Source organism: Astatotilapia calliptera, chromosome 7, assembly GCF_964374335.1.
Source record: "Astatotilapia calliptera chromosome 7, fAstCal68.1, whole genome shotgun sequence".
Taxonomy (NCBI): domain Eukaryota; kingdom Metazoa; phylum Chordata; class Actinopteri; order Cichliformes; family Cichlidae; genus Astatotilapia; species Astatotilapia calliptera.
In genome coordinates, this window is record NC_137428.1 from 69,441,502 (window position 1) to 69,454,717 (window position 13,216).

At 48.7% G+C, this 13,216-nt stretch overlaps 1 protein-coding gene and 1 long non-coding RNA gene across 4 annotated transcripts; one reads left to right on the plus strand and one right to left on the minus strand.

The window, feature by feature from the left end:
- The first annotated feature begins 3,817 nt into the window (after positions 1–3,817).
- Positions 3,818–5,353, plus strand: LOC145429886 (uncharacterized). Its single transcript, XR_013910217.1, has 2 exons — positions 3,818–4,549; positions 4,624–5,353. It is a non-coding gene; the product is annotated as an uncharacterized LOC145429886 (long non-coding RNA).
- Positions 5,354–7,391: 2,038 nt separating this feature from the next.
- On the minus strand, positions 7,392–11,152 carry LOC113008973 (uncharacterized). 3 transcript variants are annotated; one of them, XM_080304956.1, is made up of 3 exons: positions 10,861–11,152; positions 7,667–10,772; positions 7,392–7,588 (listed from the first exon to the last, which is right to left on the minus strand). In XM_080304956.1, the coding sequence occupies exon 2, from the start codon at positions 10,496–10,498 to the stop codon at positions 7,820–7,822; it is 2,679 nt and encodes an 892-aa protein (XP_080161082.1). In that variant the 5' UTR covers positions 10,499–10,772; positions 10,861–11,152; the 3' UTR covers positions 7,392–7,588; positions 7,667–7,819. The 3 variants fall into 3 exon arrangements, with proteins under 3 accessions (XP_080161082.1, XP_080161083.1, XP_080161081.1); XM_080304957.1 differs by having other exon boundaries at positions 7,677–10,772; positions 10,851–11,152; XM_080304955.1 differs by having other exon boundaries at positions 10,851–11,152.
- Positions 11,153–13,216: the final 2,064 nt, after the last annotated feature.

Sequence of the window (13,216 nt, forward strand, 5' to 3'; positions counted from 1 at the left end):
TATTTCTCTCCGATATCCGATCCAGTAATTTAGGCCAGTATCGGACCGATACCGATACGTAATATCGGCTCGGTCCATCTCTAGTAGAAACGATATAAATCTGGCCAACGGTAGAGATTTTGACTATACCGCTCTACCGCGATAGCGCATGTTGATGGTGTCATCAAGCTGCGCCTGTCTTGGTCGAAAGCATTGTAGTGGCTGCAAACAACATCATCTACAAACTATGCCGGGTGACAGTAATAGCAAAGAGACAAAGCACTTTTGGAATATGCCAAAAACTGCGCTTCCTCCACTTCGTACCATCGATTCATTAATGCTGAATTCTCTCGCAGCTGCTCTGTTTCTATGTTGTTGCAGTGTATTAATGACTAACCTCGTATTGTGGATGGATTATCTCAGTTGTTCTCCTGACTGAAGTTTGGTCCGTTTACAGCATCCTGCCATGCGATTGCATTTGTCCCTAACCATCAGAAACCCTCACGTTAACTTTTATCCAGTGGAAAAAAGTTAACGTTCATCCTTCAGCTTCACTGTGTTTATGTTATGTGTGTGTATGCTAACATAGCTGTTTTGCTAGCTACCATGTAGCATATCATTATATACCAGCTAGTCCAACTTCAGTAACCCTACAAACGTCACTGCTGTTTAGTTTTCTGTCTTCATTTATGTTGGAAGTGGCAGCTGAGCTGTTGTCACGATCCTGGGTCTTATGACCCAGCGTTTTGAGTTTTAGTTCATTTTGATGTTTCTAGTGTATGTTTAAGCTCATTAGATTTTCTATGTTCATTTGCTTATTATATTCCCCTTGTGTTTTCAACCCTTGTGTTAAGTCTCCCTTATCCTTCATGTGTTTCATGTGTTTCTTATGCTGTCAAGTTCATGTAGTCATGTCAGTGTTTCATTGTTTCCTATTTTATTTTGAAAGAAGTCCTGTGCTTCTGTGTTCTCTTTTGCTCTTTCCCTGTGGGCGTTGTTATGTTCATGTTGTGTCTACTTTGCCTTTCTGTCCCATGTTTCAGGTCCCTATGTTCTGTCTCAGTTACTGCTAGGTTTACATTTTTTGAGTTCAGTCAGTGTGTTTCCTGTTTTACTTTCACAGTCTGTCCTATGTTAATGTTTCTTCCCTTGTCTGTCCTGCGTTATTACTCCCAGCTGTGCTCTCCTCCTGTGGCTCATTCCCCCTCGTTATCCCTCTGTATATTTAAGCCCCGTGTTTCTCTTCGTCAGCATTGCGTCTTCCCTCATAGCTGTGTGATTTTCCCTGTGGTCAAAGGAGCTTGCAAAGAAAAGCGTCCGGACTTCTTTAAGTTGCTTGAAGACGTTTCACCTCTCATCCGAGAAGCTTCTTCAGTTCTAAGGTCAAATGGTGGAGAGTCCCAGACATAAACCTAGTGGGAGTTTCCCCCCACAGAGGGACAAAAGGACCCCCTGATGATGATGATGCACCAGGATGTCATGCTTGGAGAAAACTCTCCTGAGTTTCTCTGATACACCGGCTACATAGGGGATGACAATGTTGTTGCGTCTGTCCTTCTTATCCTCCCTCGCTGGTGTCTGGTCTTCTTTTCTGTGCCTCTTTGCTGACTTTAAGAACGCCCATTTAGGATAGCCGCACGTTTTGAGTGCTTCCTTTACATGTGTGTGTTCCTTCTTTTTCCCTTCAGGCTTAGAGGGAACATGTTCTGCCCGGTGGTGTAGGGTCCTAATTACTCCAAGTTTGTGTTCCAGAGGGTGATGGGAGTCAAAGAGGAGGTACTGGTCCGTGTGTGTGGGCTTCCGGTAAACTTCGATGTTGAGTTTGCCGTTCTCTTCAATGTGCACAGCGCAGTCCAGGAAAGGCAAACAGTTGTCCTTTGTGTCTTCCCTGGTGAACTTGATGTTTTTATCCACAGAGTTAATGTGCGCAGTGAAGGATTCCACTTCTTGTGTCTTGATTTTGACCCAGGTGTCGTCCACATATCTGTACCAGTGGCTGGGTACTCTTCCTTTGAAAGAGCCAAGAGCCTTCCTTTCCACTTCCTCCATGTAAAGGTTGGCTACAATAGGTGACACGGGGGAGCCCATGGCACAGCCATGTTTTTGTCTGTAAAAGCCTTCGTTGTATTTGAAATATGTAGTGGTGAGGCAGAGGTCTAACAGTGTGCAGATCTGATCGGGTGTGAAGTTGGTCCTGTCTTCCAAGGAGCTGTCTTCTTGTAGTCGTTTTCTGACAGTCTCCACGGCCTCCGTGGTGGGTATGCAAGTGAAAAGAGAGACTACATCAAAGGACACCATGGTTTCATCTGGATCCAGGGTAAGTTTCTGGACCTTGTCGGTGAAGTCGGTGGAGTTCTTGATGTGGTGCGAGAGGCGCAAGGATGGTAGCAAGGTGTTTAGCAATGTTGTAAGTGGCCGAGTTTATGCTACTGACTATGGGTCTGAGTGGGACAGCTTCCTTGTGGATCTTAGGAAGTCCATAGATGCAGGGTATGGCATCCCCTGGGTAAAGGCGGTGATATGTAAGGCGGTCAATAATTTTGTCCTTTTCAAAGTCTTGAATGCAAGCTATAACTTTCTTTTTGTAGCTGCTTGTGGGGTCTCGCTTTAGGGCTTCGTAGGTATTGTTGTCCCTGAGGAGAGTAGTGATCTTTGTATGGTAATCTGTAGTGTTTAGGACCACGGTGCATCTTCCCTTATCAGCTGGTAAAACAGTGATGTTGTGATCTTTGCTCAGGGAAGCGACGGCCTTCTTTTCCTGTATTGTGAGGTTGGATGGAGGGACTTTGGCACTGGAGAGCGTGGCTGAGACTTTCATCCTGATTTGCTCTGCTTCTGTCTGTGATAATTTATTAATCCGTATGGCAGATTCTGTGGCTGTGATGAGGTCCACTATGGGCAACTGTTGTGGAGAAATGGCAAAATTGAGTCCTTTGGCTAATACTCTCTTTTCAGGTTCAGTGAGAATCCTGTCTGAAAAGTTTTTAACCCATTTCTCCTGACTGGCATCAGGTGTGTTTTCTTCTCTGGGTTGTGTAGGTTCAGGATGAGGAGTGTGTGTTTTTGAAAGCAAGGTGTGAAATTTCCTGCGTTGTCTTTCTTTTCCTTTAGAGTGTTGGGCCCGCTGAGCCTTGTCCACAAACTTGTAAACCTCTTCTAAGATTGGAGAGGGTAGAAGGATTTCCAGTTCCTGCAGGGTCTGGCTGATCTTGATCTGGAGGGCATCTATAGTGAAATGGACCTGTCTTATCCTTTCACTTAAAAGGTGATTTTGTGCTCTCTGTAGAATCAAGTCTGCTCTGTATCCTCTGACAGTGGATCCAAGGCGCAGGCTCTTAGGAACAACTCTGCTTTGTTGAAACGGAGATGGTTCCTATAATCCGCTAGTTTCCTTGATTCCCTTTCATACTCCCGCACCAGTTGAAGGGTGTTCCTCCCAAAATGTACGGCAATATGTCTGCGAAGCAGGTATGGCTGGCCACACGGGAGCCACAGGTGGCGGCGCTGCAGGAGGCGGCGCTGCAGCCACAGGTGGTGAAGCAGAAGGTGGCTGGACGGGCTCCTTGGGCCCTCCAGCTGACGTGGCAGCCGACGTGGCATGAGGCTGGACGGGCTCCTCGGGCCCCCCAGCCGACGTGGCAGCCAACGTGGCATGGTGCCGGACGGGCTCCTCGGGCCCCCCAGCCGACGTGGCATGGTGCCGGACGGGCTCCTCGGGCCCTCCAGCAGACGTGGCATGGTGCCGGACGGGCTCCTCGGGCCCTCCAGCAGACACAGGAAAAGGCTGCACAAACTCCAACTCAGCCCCTGGCTCCAACCTGGCCTGGATCTCGGTCCCACAGTGGCTTAGCTGAGCCTCATGGCTAGCACTTCCAGTGCAAAAAGTCTTATAATTTGGCTTCTTGGAAGCAAAGTTCATAGCATGATACACAGGGATCCTAGGTAATTGTGCAGAGGGATAAGATATTCCGTGGAAGACTTGGCTGGTGATTTTTCAGTCTTAGTCATTTCATAAACATGCCCATGAACCTTTAAGGTAGTGTTTGTTCCAATATTGTCCTTAGAAAAAACGCGTGGATTCAGAATATAATCACCCACCTCATGTTGCTGTGAGCCGTGGTGACGACCTGGACGCCGCCTCCTCCTGGAAGCTGTGGTTGTGGAGGCCGGCGCCGCTACGGCTGAGATGAATGTAGCGCTGGAAGCAGCCACCGGTTGCGGTGAGGAAAACGCAGCACTTGTCTGCTGCAGTGGCGACATGGACATGGAGACAGGCGGGAGACTCAACACGCCAACTTTAGCTCCTATAGCTGGTGTGGCAGCATGAATGTTATCCCTCGGTCCAACCCACTTTCAGCCTGGCACCTTAGGGGGCGCTGGTATAAATAGTGGCCATTTGAGTGTCCCTGGGTCGCTTGCCTGTGATCTCCTTTTTGGTCACCTGACTTCCCCCTTGGTGTGGTAGAGATCATTTGTAGGTTACTCCTCTGAAGTCTCCATCGCGGCTGGTCGTAGCTATAGAAGCCTCCTCTGAGCTATTCTGCTTACGTTCTATGACACGGCTTACTTGGTACGTAATCAACTTTTGTTACGCTCTCTGCCTTCTATTGTTCTTTTATAGTAATTATTTATTATGTTTCGCAGGAAGTGTGGGCCTTAGTTTTGCGCCAAGCTACGCGAACTGAAGTGCTGCTGTTTTGCCTTGCTGTGCTTTTACCGTCTGTTCCCGTTGTGAGATTTCTTTCCCTGCTGCTGTCAGCTTTTACAGTGGACGTCGGCGTGGACAATGGCCATATGCATGCCGGTTATCGGAGTCAGCTGGCGTGCATATTGATTGACTGTTAACTTGTCGTCGTGTGACGGCAAGTTGGAGCAGTACGGCGATTCCGTTTGCTCCAGATTTTAGAGTTTTATCCAGATTGTATGTTGTTTTATTGCTTTTTGATTTGTAGTTTGGATTTTTGTTACACCACTGGTGGGAGGCCCTTTTTCTAGCTGTAGATCACCAGTGTGGTCCTGCAGTTGGGTTATCCCCCGGCGCTACACATTAGTTTGTTGTAATATATTAAAATTTTCTTTGTTTCTTTTATTCAGATGCGGAGTGCCGACGTGGAGGAGACTAGGGTGCCTTGGTGGTGGGATCCCTTGAGTGTACACACCCGCCTTGTTTAGTTTATTAGTGTGATAGTGTGCTGCACTTGTGTGTTGGTGCGTTTTCTTTCTTTAGTTTGTGTGTGGCATCCCTGCCCCTCCACTGGTAAGCCTCAGCTCTGAATACCTTTTTAAGCATATTTGTACGTGAATATTTATGATTGTGTTTTTATTTGGTGTTTTAAATAATTATTAATAAATTGTCAATTTGTTTATCATTGAACCTCGTCTCTGGACTGAGTATAGCGAACCTAGGTGCCTTTTCGGTGATTTAGTGTTACTTCCAGTATTCTCTGGGTGGAATTCCCAGGGTGGCGTTGTCGTTTTTTTTTTAAACTGTGAAGAGTATTTATTTTATTTCTACCCCGTCCCGCCACACTGGCATAGGGAGGGCTGTGTCACAGAGGGGCTGGAGTAATTCAGTCTGCATGCTGGGGGGCTGCTGCTTTGGCAACACGGTGCGGATGAAGCCGTGCAAATCCTCCAACAATCCCTCCATGTAAGCCGGGTATGCAATCGGTGCAGCTGAACTCTAACTGACTCCTTCTCACTCTCCTGTCTGCACGCAGAATAGATTTTCCACTGTCCATGGAGAATGGTCACACGAGTGGTGAACTCCCAAAAATCCTCACAGATGTCCGCTGGGTCCATTCTGGTCAGGTCGTTCTGTCACAATCAGCAGGGCTGAAACAGGAAATTGGACTTGACATGGGGAACCTTGACGCAACTTCTTGGCTTGCAAACAAAGCAGACAATCTGACAATCACACACTGAAAACAGAGGACTTAAATACACAGGAGGTGATTAGGGGAAGTGGGAACACAAGGAGGAACAGCTGACTGACATGAGCCTAATGAGGGGACAAGGGAAGTGAAACTAAATACAATGAACAAAGAACACACGACTCCTTCAAAATAAAACAGGAAACATGAGACAGACATGATAATACAAACTTGAAAACAGAAGACACGCAGCATGAAACACGAAGGGTGAGGGGAAACTTAAATACAGGGGAAGAAAACACAAGGAGTCTAATAACCAAATGAACTTAGATAACCTAATGAACAAAATAAACTCAAACTTAAAACGCTGGGTCAAAAGACCCAGGATCATGACAATAGTGTTAACATACTGCACAGTTCATGAACAAGGTTTTATTTTAAATTTTCATTGTAAGTGGGCTAAAGCAGTTAATTAAAAGTAGTCTAACATAAATGTAAATGCTGTAATTTGATTATTTTAATAAACCAAGGGACCACTCATGTTTTACGTAATCAGTTTCACCAAATGTTTTGAGTTAAATCAACTTATTGGGTTTTACAGTGTGCAGTAAAGGTAAAAGTAATGTCCATATTGCCATTCCACCATTTACCTCTTCCTGCATATGAACTGAAATCAGCTAACTGTGCTGAAACTCCTCAGGAAGTAAAAATAATGCTTGTTTGATGTTTTTTTTTCTTTATTCTATCCACCCGGTTTGCAAAAAACTGAGGAACCTTTGTAATGCAAGTAACTACATAATTATAACTGTACTGAAATTAGTTCGCTTATGTGTTACATTCTGGTGTTACTGAAAACTGTAATGTGATTATAGCATCACAGTTACTAAAGTTTACACCCAACACAGATCACTAATACATCACCATCAAGGTACATAAACTACAAGCAGAGACAAATATAATGGAACTATAATGTATGAACACCAAAGGTACATGCGTGGAGTGAGGAAAGGTTCATGTCCAAGACTAACAATGTATAGTATTTATAAATAACCTGACTGGCCAATTATAGTTAGGCATCTGGCACCTGCTGCTTCAACTGTCTTGACTGAGCTGGATGAGCTGATTGGACACAGGGGATGTAAGGTTACCGAGGCACATGCGCTGGGACAGATGGACAGATGGACAGATGGATAAATGGATATGGACAGATGTATTGAGACCTCCTCTGCAAATCCTCAGAGGTAAAGCAGGAGTACATTGAGACTGACTGCTTTGTAGACTGGCCAGCTAAGTGTTTAGTTCACTGGATAAATGGGGGATACACAGAGACACACGGTGTGAATGTCATTATTTATAGGAGGAAAAAAATGAATACTGTAGTACTATTAGAGTGAATATGTATTCTTAATGTGCTTGTGCTGATTGAGCTAATTCAACACTACAGCTATACCATGAAAAATACTAAATACATTTATTTTTGTCACGGGCTGCGATGGCAGACCGTGGAGTGACAGTGAAAGCAGGGCCCAAACGCGAGACTCTAAGTGAAGGACAGTGGATTTATTTACAGGAGGTGAAAAACACACAACTATATACAAAATCCCAGCACTGTGGTCCCGTGGTGATTCTCCCTGAATCCCACACAGTGCAGATGTCCGTGAGAAGTGAAAGGTGGCGACTCCAAAAAACTCCAATTCCCACACCGTGACTTTAGAGGCGTACTCCGCTCCCGATTCCTGGTAACACAAAAGGCAGAGGGTTAGCAGGGGATCTGTTTCCGCGGAGGTTACGTAAAAGCTCACGGCAGTACTGACGAGTTCTGACTCAAGGATCCAGCGTCGGCCTCAGCTCAGCTGCAGTCCTAAATGCCGTTCCTAGACGAGCGTAATCTGCTGCAGCTGGCAGAGGACGACGAGCGGCAGGTGCGGCCGTCTCTCGAGTAGACCACTTCCGGGTTCGCAGTCTCCTCAGCGAACCCACACCTCCGGAAGCTCACACAGAGACACATGGAGAGATGGAGAGCAAACCAATACAACACACGGAAAACATAAACATAAACATACACCGAAAATGCCTGAGCCCTGGGTCCCTAGACCCAGGCCATGACAGTACCCCCCCTCTAAGGGTCGGCTCCCGACGACCCAAAAACACAAACCAAAAACAACAGTACAACCAACCCAGGGCGGGCGGCGGGAGGTCCAGGACGGAGGGCCCCAAAACCACTCCGCTAAACAGCCACTACAAAGCAACAACAGAAAAACACAGTTCAACAGTCCAATCCCCCGGTCCAGCGGCAGCAAACACAGTTCCGGCGGCCGACCCGCAGGATGGCAAAACAAGCGGGACCCGCCGCGGGTTAGACAGTGGCGGCAAAACAGTTCAGGTGGCCTACCTCTAACCCCTTGATGGAAACGCAGCAGCTCCGGCGGGCGGCCACGGTTCCGGCAGCCGCGGCGGAACGGTTCCGGTGGCCCGCCACGGGTCCGGTGGCGCTGCTCCTCCGGCGGCCTGCCACGGGTCCGGTGGCGGCGGAACGGTTCTGGTGGCCTGCCACGGGTCCGGTGGCGGCGGAACGGTTCTGGTGGCCTGACACGGGTCCGGTGGCGGCGGCGCTGCTCCTCCGGCGGCCTGCCACGGGTCCGGTGGCGGCGGAACGGTTCTGGTGGCCTGCCACGGGTCCGATGGCAACGTCGCTGCTCCAGTGAGCAACAGCGAGGCGTGGCACATGGTCTATGACGAGCCGGTCGCTGACGTGGACGCACTGGACGTGGATGGCGTGGAGGCCGCGCTAGACGTGGAGGTCCCTCCGGTTCGCTGACCTCCGCCTGAGCGGGTCCCTCCTCGGCTGGCAGCGAGAGCCCCTCCTCGGCTGGCAGCGAGAGCCCCTCCTCGGCTGGCAGCGACAGCCCCTCCTCGGCTGGCAGCGAGAGCCCCTCCTCGGCTGGCAGCGCCGGTTGTTCCTTCCGCTCGCCGAGCTCCTCTGCTGGTGGTTCGCTGAGCTCCTCCGGCTCGCTGAGCTCCTCTGGCTCGCTGAGCTCCTCCGGCTCGCTGAGCTCCACAGCTGGCGACGCGGGCTCCTCCCGCTCGCTGAGCTCCTGCTCGGGCATGCCGAGCTCCTCCGGCTCGCTGAGCTCCACAGCTGGCGACGCGGGCTCCTCCCGCTCGCTGAGCTCCTGCTCGGGCATGCCGAGCTCCTCCGGCTCGCTGAGCTCCACAGCTGGCGACGCGGGCTCCTCCCGCTCGCTGAGCTCCTGCTCGGGCACGCCGAGCTCCTCCGGCTCGCTGAGCTCCGGCTCGGGCAGAGCGGGCTCCGGCTCCCGCTCGCTGGGCTCCGGCTCCCGCTCGCTGGGCTCCGGCTCCCGCTCGCTGGGCTCCGGCTCCCGCTCGCAGGGCCCCACAGCTGGCCGTGCGGGCACCTCCGGCTGCGCTCCAGTCACAGATGGATGATCCGAAGATGGTGATGCGGTGTACGCAGGCGGGGAAGGTGAAGGCAGAGCCGGTGAAGAAGATGGCTGAGGGGTGACTACATGCGGATGAGATGACGACGGCGCTACATCCACAGATGGTGAAGCCGCCAGCGGCATGGAGACTGCTGAATGAGGCGACGCTAGTCGTACTGTAGGCCGGCTTGCAGCAGCGTCAGCGGCGTCACCATCCACTGAAAACAAAAAAGAAGATGGGGTGAGAAATGAAAAAGTGTCCTTATTACTCACCACAGCCGGTTCTTGAGATGTCCGGGAGGGCGGCTGCGGTGAGGAACGCCGGCGGCGCGAACGTCGTTTCCATGTAGACGTCGGGGCCGGCGTCTCAGGCTGTGAATCCACCAGCTGTCCGGGCCGGTGAGCAGCCTGAGGAGGAGAGTGGAGGTGGAGGGTGGAAAGCAGGAAGTCCAGGACAACTGAATTAAGGGAGTCCACCAACCAGGGGAATTCAAACAGCATCCCCTGCAGCCGCCTCTCCACGGCGCGACGCAACCCCTCCGTGGGCTTCTCCCACCACAACTCACACATGCGGTAAACCTTGTCCATAACCTCCCCCCTGAGCCTCTCCTCAGAGACCGCTGGGTCCAGACGTGGCGCTGTAAACCGAGCTGAAGGTGGCCGCTGATCGGCTAACCGAACTGAAGGTGGCTGCTGATCAGCTGACTGAACAAACATAGCCCCAGAATAAAGAGTTCCAGACGAAACAGTCTTGATTCCTGGATTTGAAAGAACGTCAGGCGCACAGTCTTCTGAACCTATGGGAGAATAATCGCTCTTAAAACGAAAACTTCTATTTTCCCAAACCGGAGAAACACGAGCTGTAGTGTTCATGAAGCTGGCGGAATGTGACGAGGGCGGAATTTGATGTGGCTGCTCCTGCAGTGATGTGGGAGCGCTGGGTGTGTCGGGTGGCACGAGAATAATCCCTAGCATCTTATAGAATGCCTGAGCGGGCGTAAGCTGATTGCTGTCAGGCTCATAGTAATCCTCCCGGGACCGGCTAGGGCGTTCTCTGCGAGACCGAGGCGTCCGCGGAGAGGAAGCAGACGAGTGGGCCGAAGGGTAGGCTGCCAGCGAGGAACGGCAGCACGGAGGCCCTCCAAGCACTAGTCGGGTCCCGTCAAAACGGGAGCTGCGCTTCCGCGGTGAGTCCGCTGGGTCCATAGTGGCTGGATCCTTCTGTCACGGGCTGCGATGGCAGACCGTGGAGTGACAGTGAAAGCAGGGCCCAAACGCGAGACTCTAAGTGAAGGACAGTGGATTTATTTACAGGAGGTGAAAAACACACAACTATATACAAAATCCCAGCACTGTGGTCCCGTGGTGATTCTCCCTGAATCCCACACAGTGCAGATGTCCGTGAGAAGTGAAAGGTGGCGACTCCAAAAAACTCCAATTCCCACACCGTGACTTTAGAGGCGTACTCCGCTCCCGATTCCTGGTAACACAAAAGGCAGAGGGTTAGCAGGGGATCTGTTTCCGCGGAGGTTACGTAAAAGCTCACGGCAGTACTGACGAGTTCTGACTCAAGGATCCAGCGTCGGCCTCAGCTCAGCTGCAGTCCTAAATGCCGTTCCTAGACGAGCGTAATCTGCTGCAGCTGGCAGAGGACGACGAGCGGCAGGTGCGGCCGTCTCTCGAGTAGACCACTTCCGGGTTCGCAGTCTCCTCAGCGAACCCACACCTCCGGAAGCTCACACAGAGACACATGGAGAGATGGAGAGCAAACCAATACAACACACGGAAAACATAAACATAAACATACACTGAAAATGCCTGAGCCCTGGGTCCCTAGACCCAGGCCATGACAATTTTACTTTACTTTTTTACAAGATTAAACATAATGTGTCACCATATTTGTTTTTCATTTAACCCACCATGAATCTTCAGTCATTATAATACCAAGTCACAGTTTTCCCAGTCAACACACCAGGGCACGTTATAACTGATGTGCAGCATTTCTACTACAGTCCCTGGATTAAAACAGTGTATAGACATGTGCATTGGTTTGTAGCAGGCCTTAAAATATACTTTTCTTTTTGGTGGGTGTGTCATAAGTGTATACAATCTGCTGCCTAAAGTGCAACTTACAAGTAGTAAAACAATGTGTTAAATTTGTCACTGTATCTCCTTCTAAATAAATTTTTGTCAGAATTTTTGTGGTGAAAAATGAATGTCTTTGATCATACAGTTTGAACCAAGACTTAAAATTTAAGTAACACAATGACAACATTGAACATTTTGACTCCAACAATATCCCTTGTTCATCCTTCTCCAGGACACTCACTTTTTTCACATTGTTGTTCTATAGCATAGGTGTCAAACTCTGGCCCGCAGCCTAATTACGAAGCCATACCAAATTACTATTAGAGCTGGCCTACTGGTATTATGCAGTTAATATATATATTGTTTAGTATTAAGCTTTGCTTGTTCCATATTCAGTTTTTCAGCAAAACGTGTTTGAGTCCAGATTCATTCTCATATCTAGAGGAAGATTTTTTTTTCAATAAATATTAATGTTAGCCCGCGACTTTGTTCCAGTTTTGAATTTTGGCCCACTGTGTATTTGAGTTTGACACCCCTGTTCTATAGCCATTACGTCATGTTGCTGTTTCCAGCACTTTGTCTGCTCCACTACAGCCTTGTGCACCTGTTGTATGATTCGGTGTCTGAAATAACAACATAGATTAGTTTCATCATAACTCTACATGCATAGTCCTTATTGATTGTTTGGGAACGGCATGACATCTGGCTCTAGAAATAGTTGCTAGCGTGCATTAGCTGGTTCCGATGTCTTAATCCAATCTCATGCTTGCTGTTTGAAGAAACTGGGGCAAACTTTCATTTACTTTTCTTTAAGATCCAGACTTCTTTAGAAGCATCGTAGTAGGCGTTCAAACTGTTGCATTGGTTTTTTTTAATGTTGGTCCAATGCAACACAAAGTAACATGTTACTGTAATCGCATTACATCTTTCAGTTACACGGTAATGTAAGATGTTATTTTACTGAATTCAGTAATTACTTTACAGTTACAATTACATCAGTACTTTCATTACAAAGGTTCTTGAGTTGGCAGGTGGATAGAAAGAAGAAAACATCAAAGCAACCTTCTATTTTCTTCACTTTCATTACAATCAGCTGATTTCAGTTTGTGTGTGCAGGAAGAAAATGGGTTCAGCAATGGCGATCTGGACACTGCTTTGATTTTTATTGCACAAAAGGACAAGAGCCCAAGGGTGAAGTGGAAAATGCTTCCAGGACAGACACAGTCACTATTATACTACTAACCCAACTTTGGCTCTTTGCAAGCATCTGCACAGACAGCATGCTAACGCAAAGCTAGCAAAGAACCTAGAGCGATTTTAACATTACGTGCATTAAACCGAGGCAATACAGATTTCACCACATTTCCCAGCTAAGCTGTGCTGGTGGTTACGTCTGCACTGTCTGTTTTTGTGTTAGAGTTACAGCAGATGGGAAATATTTGGCAGTTCCCAATGTTGAATGAACAGAGAAGACAAAGGTAAATGTGACAGGACTGGAGTTAGAGAAGGACCCCTCTCTTCCAATGGCAGTCTCAGCAAAAAGTGAAGCTCAAACATTTGTCCTGCACATCTTGTCAGACCTTCACCTTTTAAAGGAAAGCCTACTTAACTACTGCAGGTGACAGTAGCACACCAAGTCTTCATACATATTCAAGTGCATTGACTCAGCCCAGTTTAGTTCCATCCTTCATTTAGTACCATTTGATAAAAGCTACCAGTCACAACCTTATAGAGAGAGCTTACAGAGCCCATGTTAGAGAGCAGCTTCATTCTCAACACTAGGCCTTAGTCACAGAGATCTGATTTCCATTGTATGAACCAAATGCTGAATGACTG

Coding starts and splice junctions, on each gene's coding strand:
- LOC113008973 (XM_080304956.1), bottom strand. CDS start 10,498: ATGGACCCAGCGGACTCACCGCGGAAGCGCAGCTCCCGTTTTGACGGG.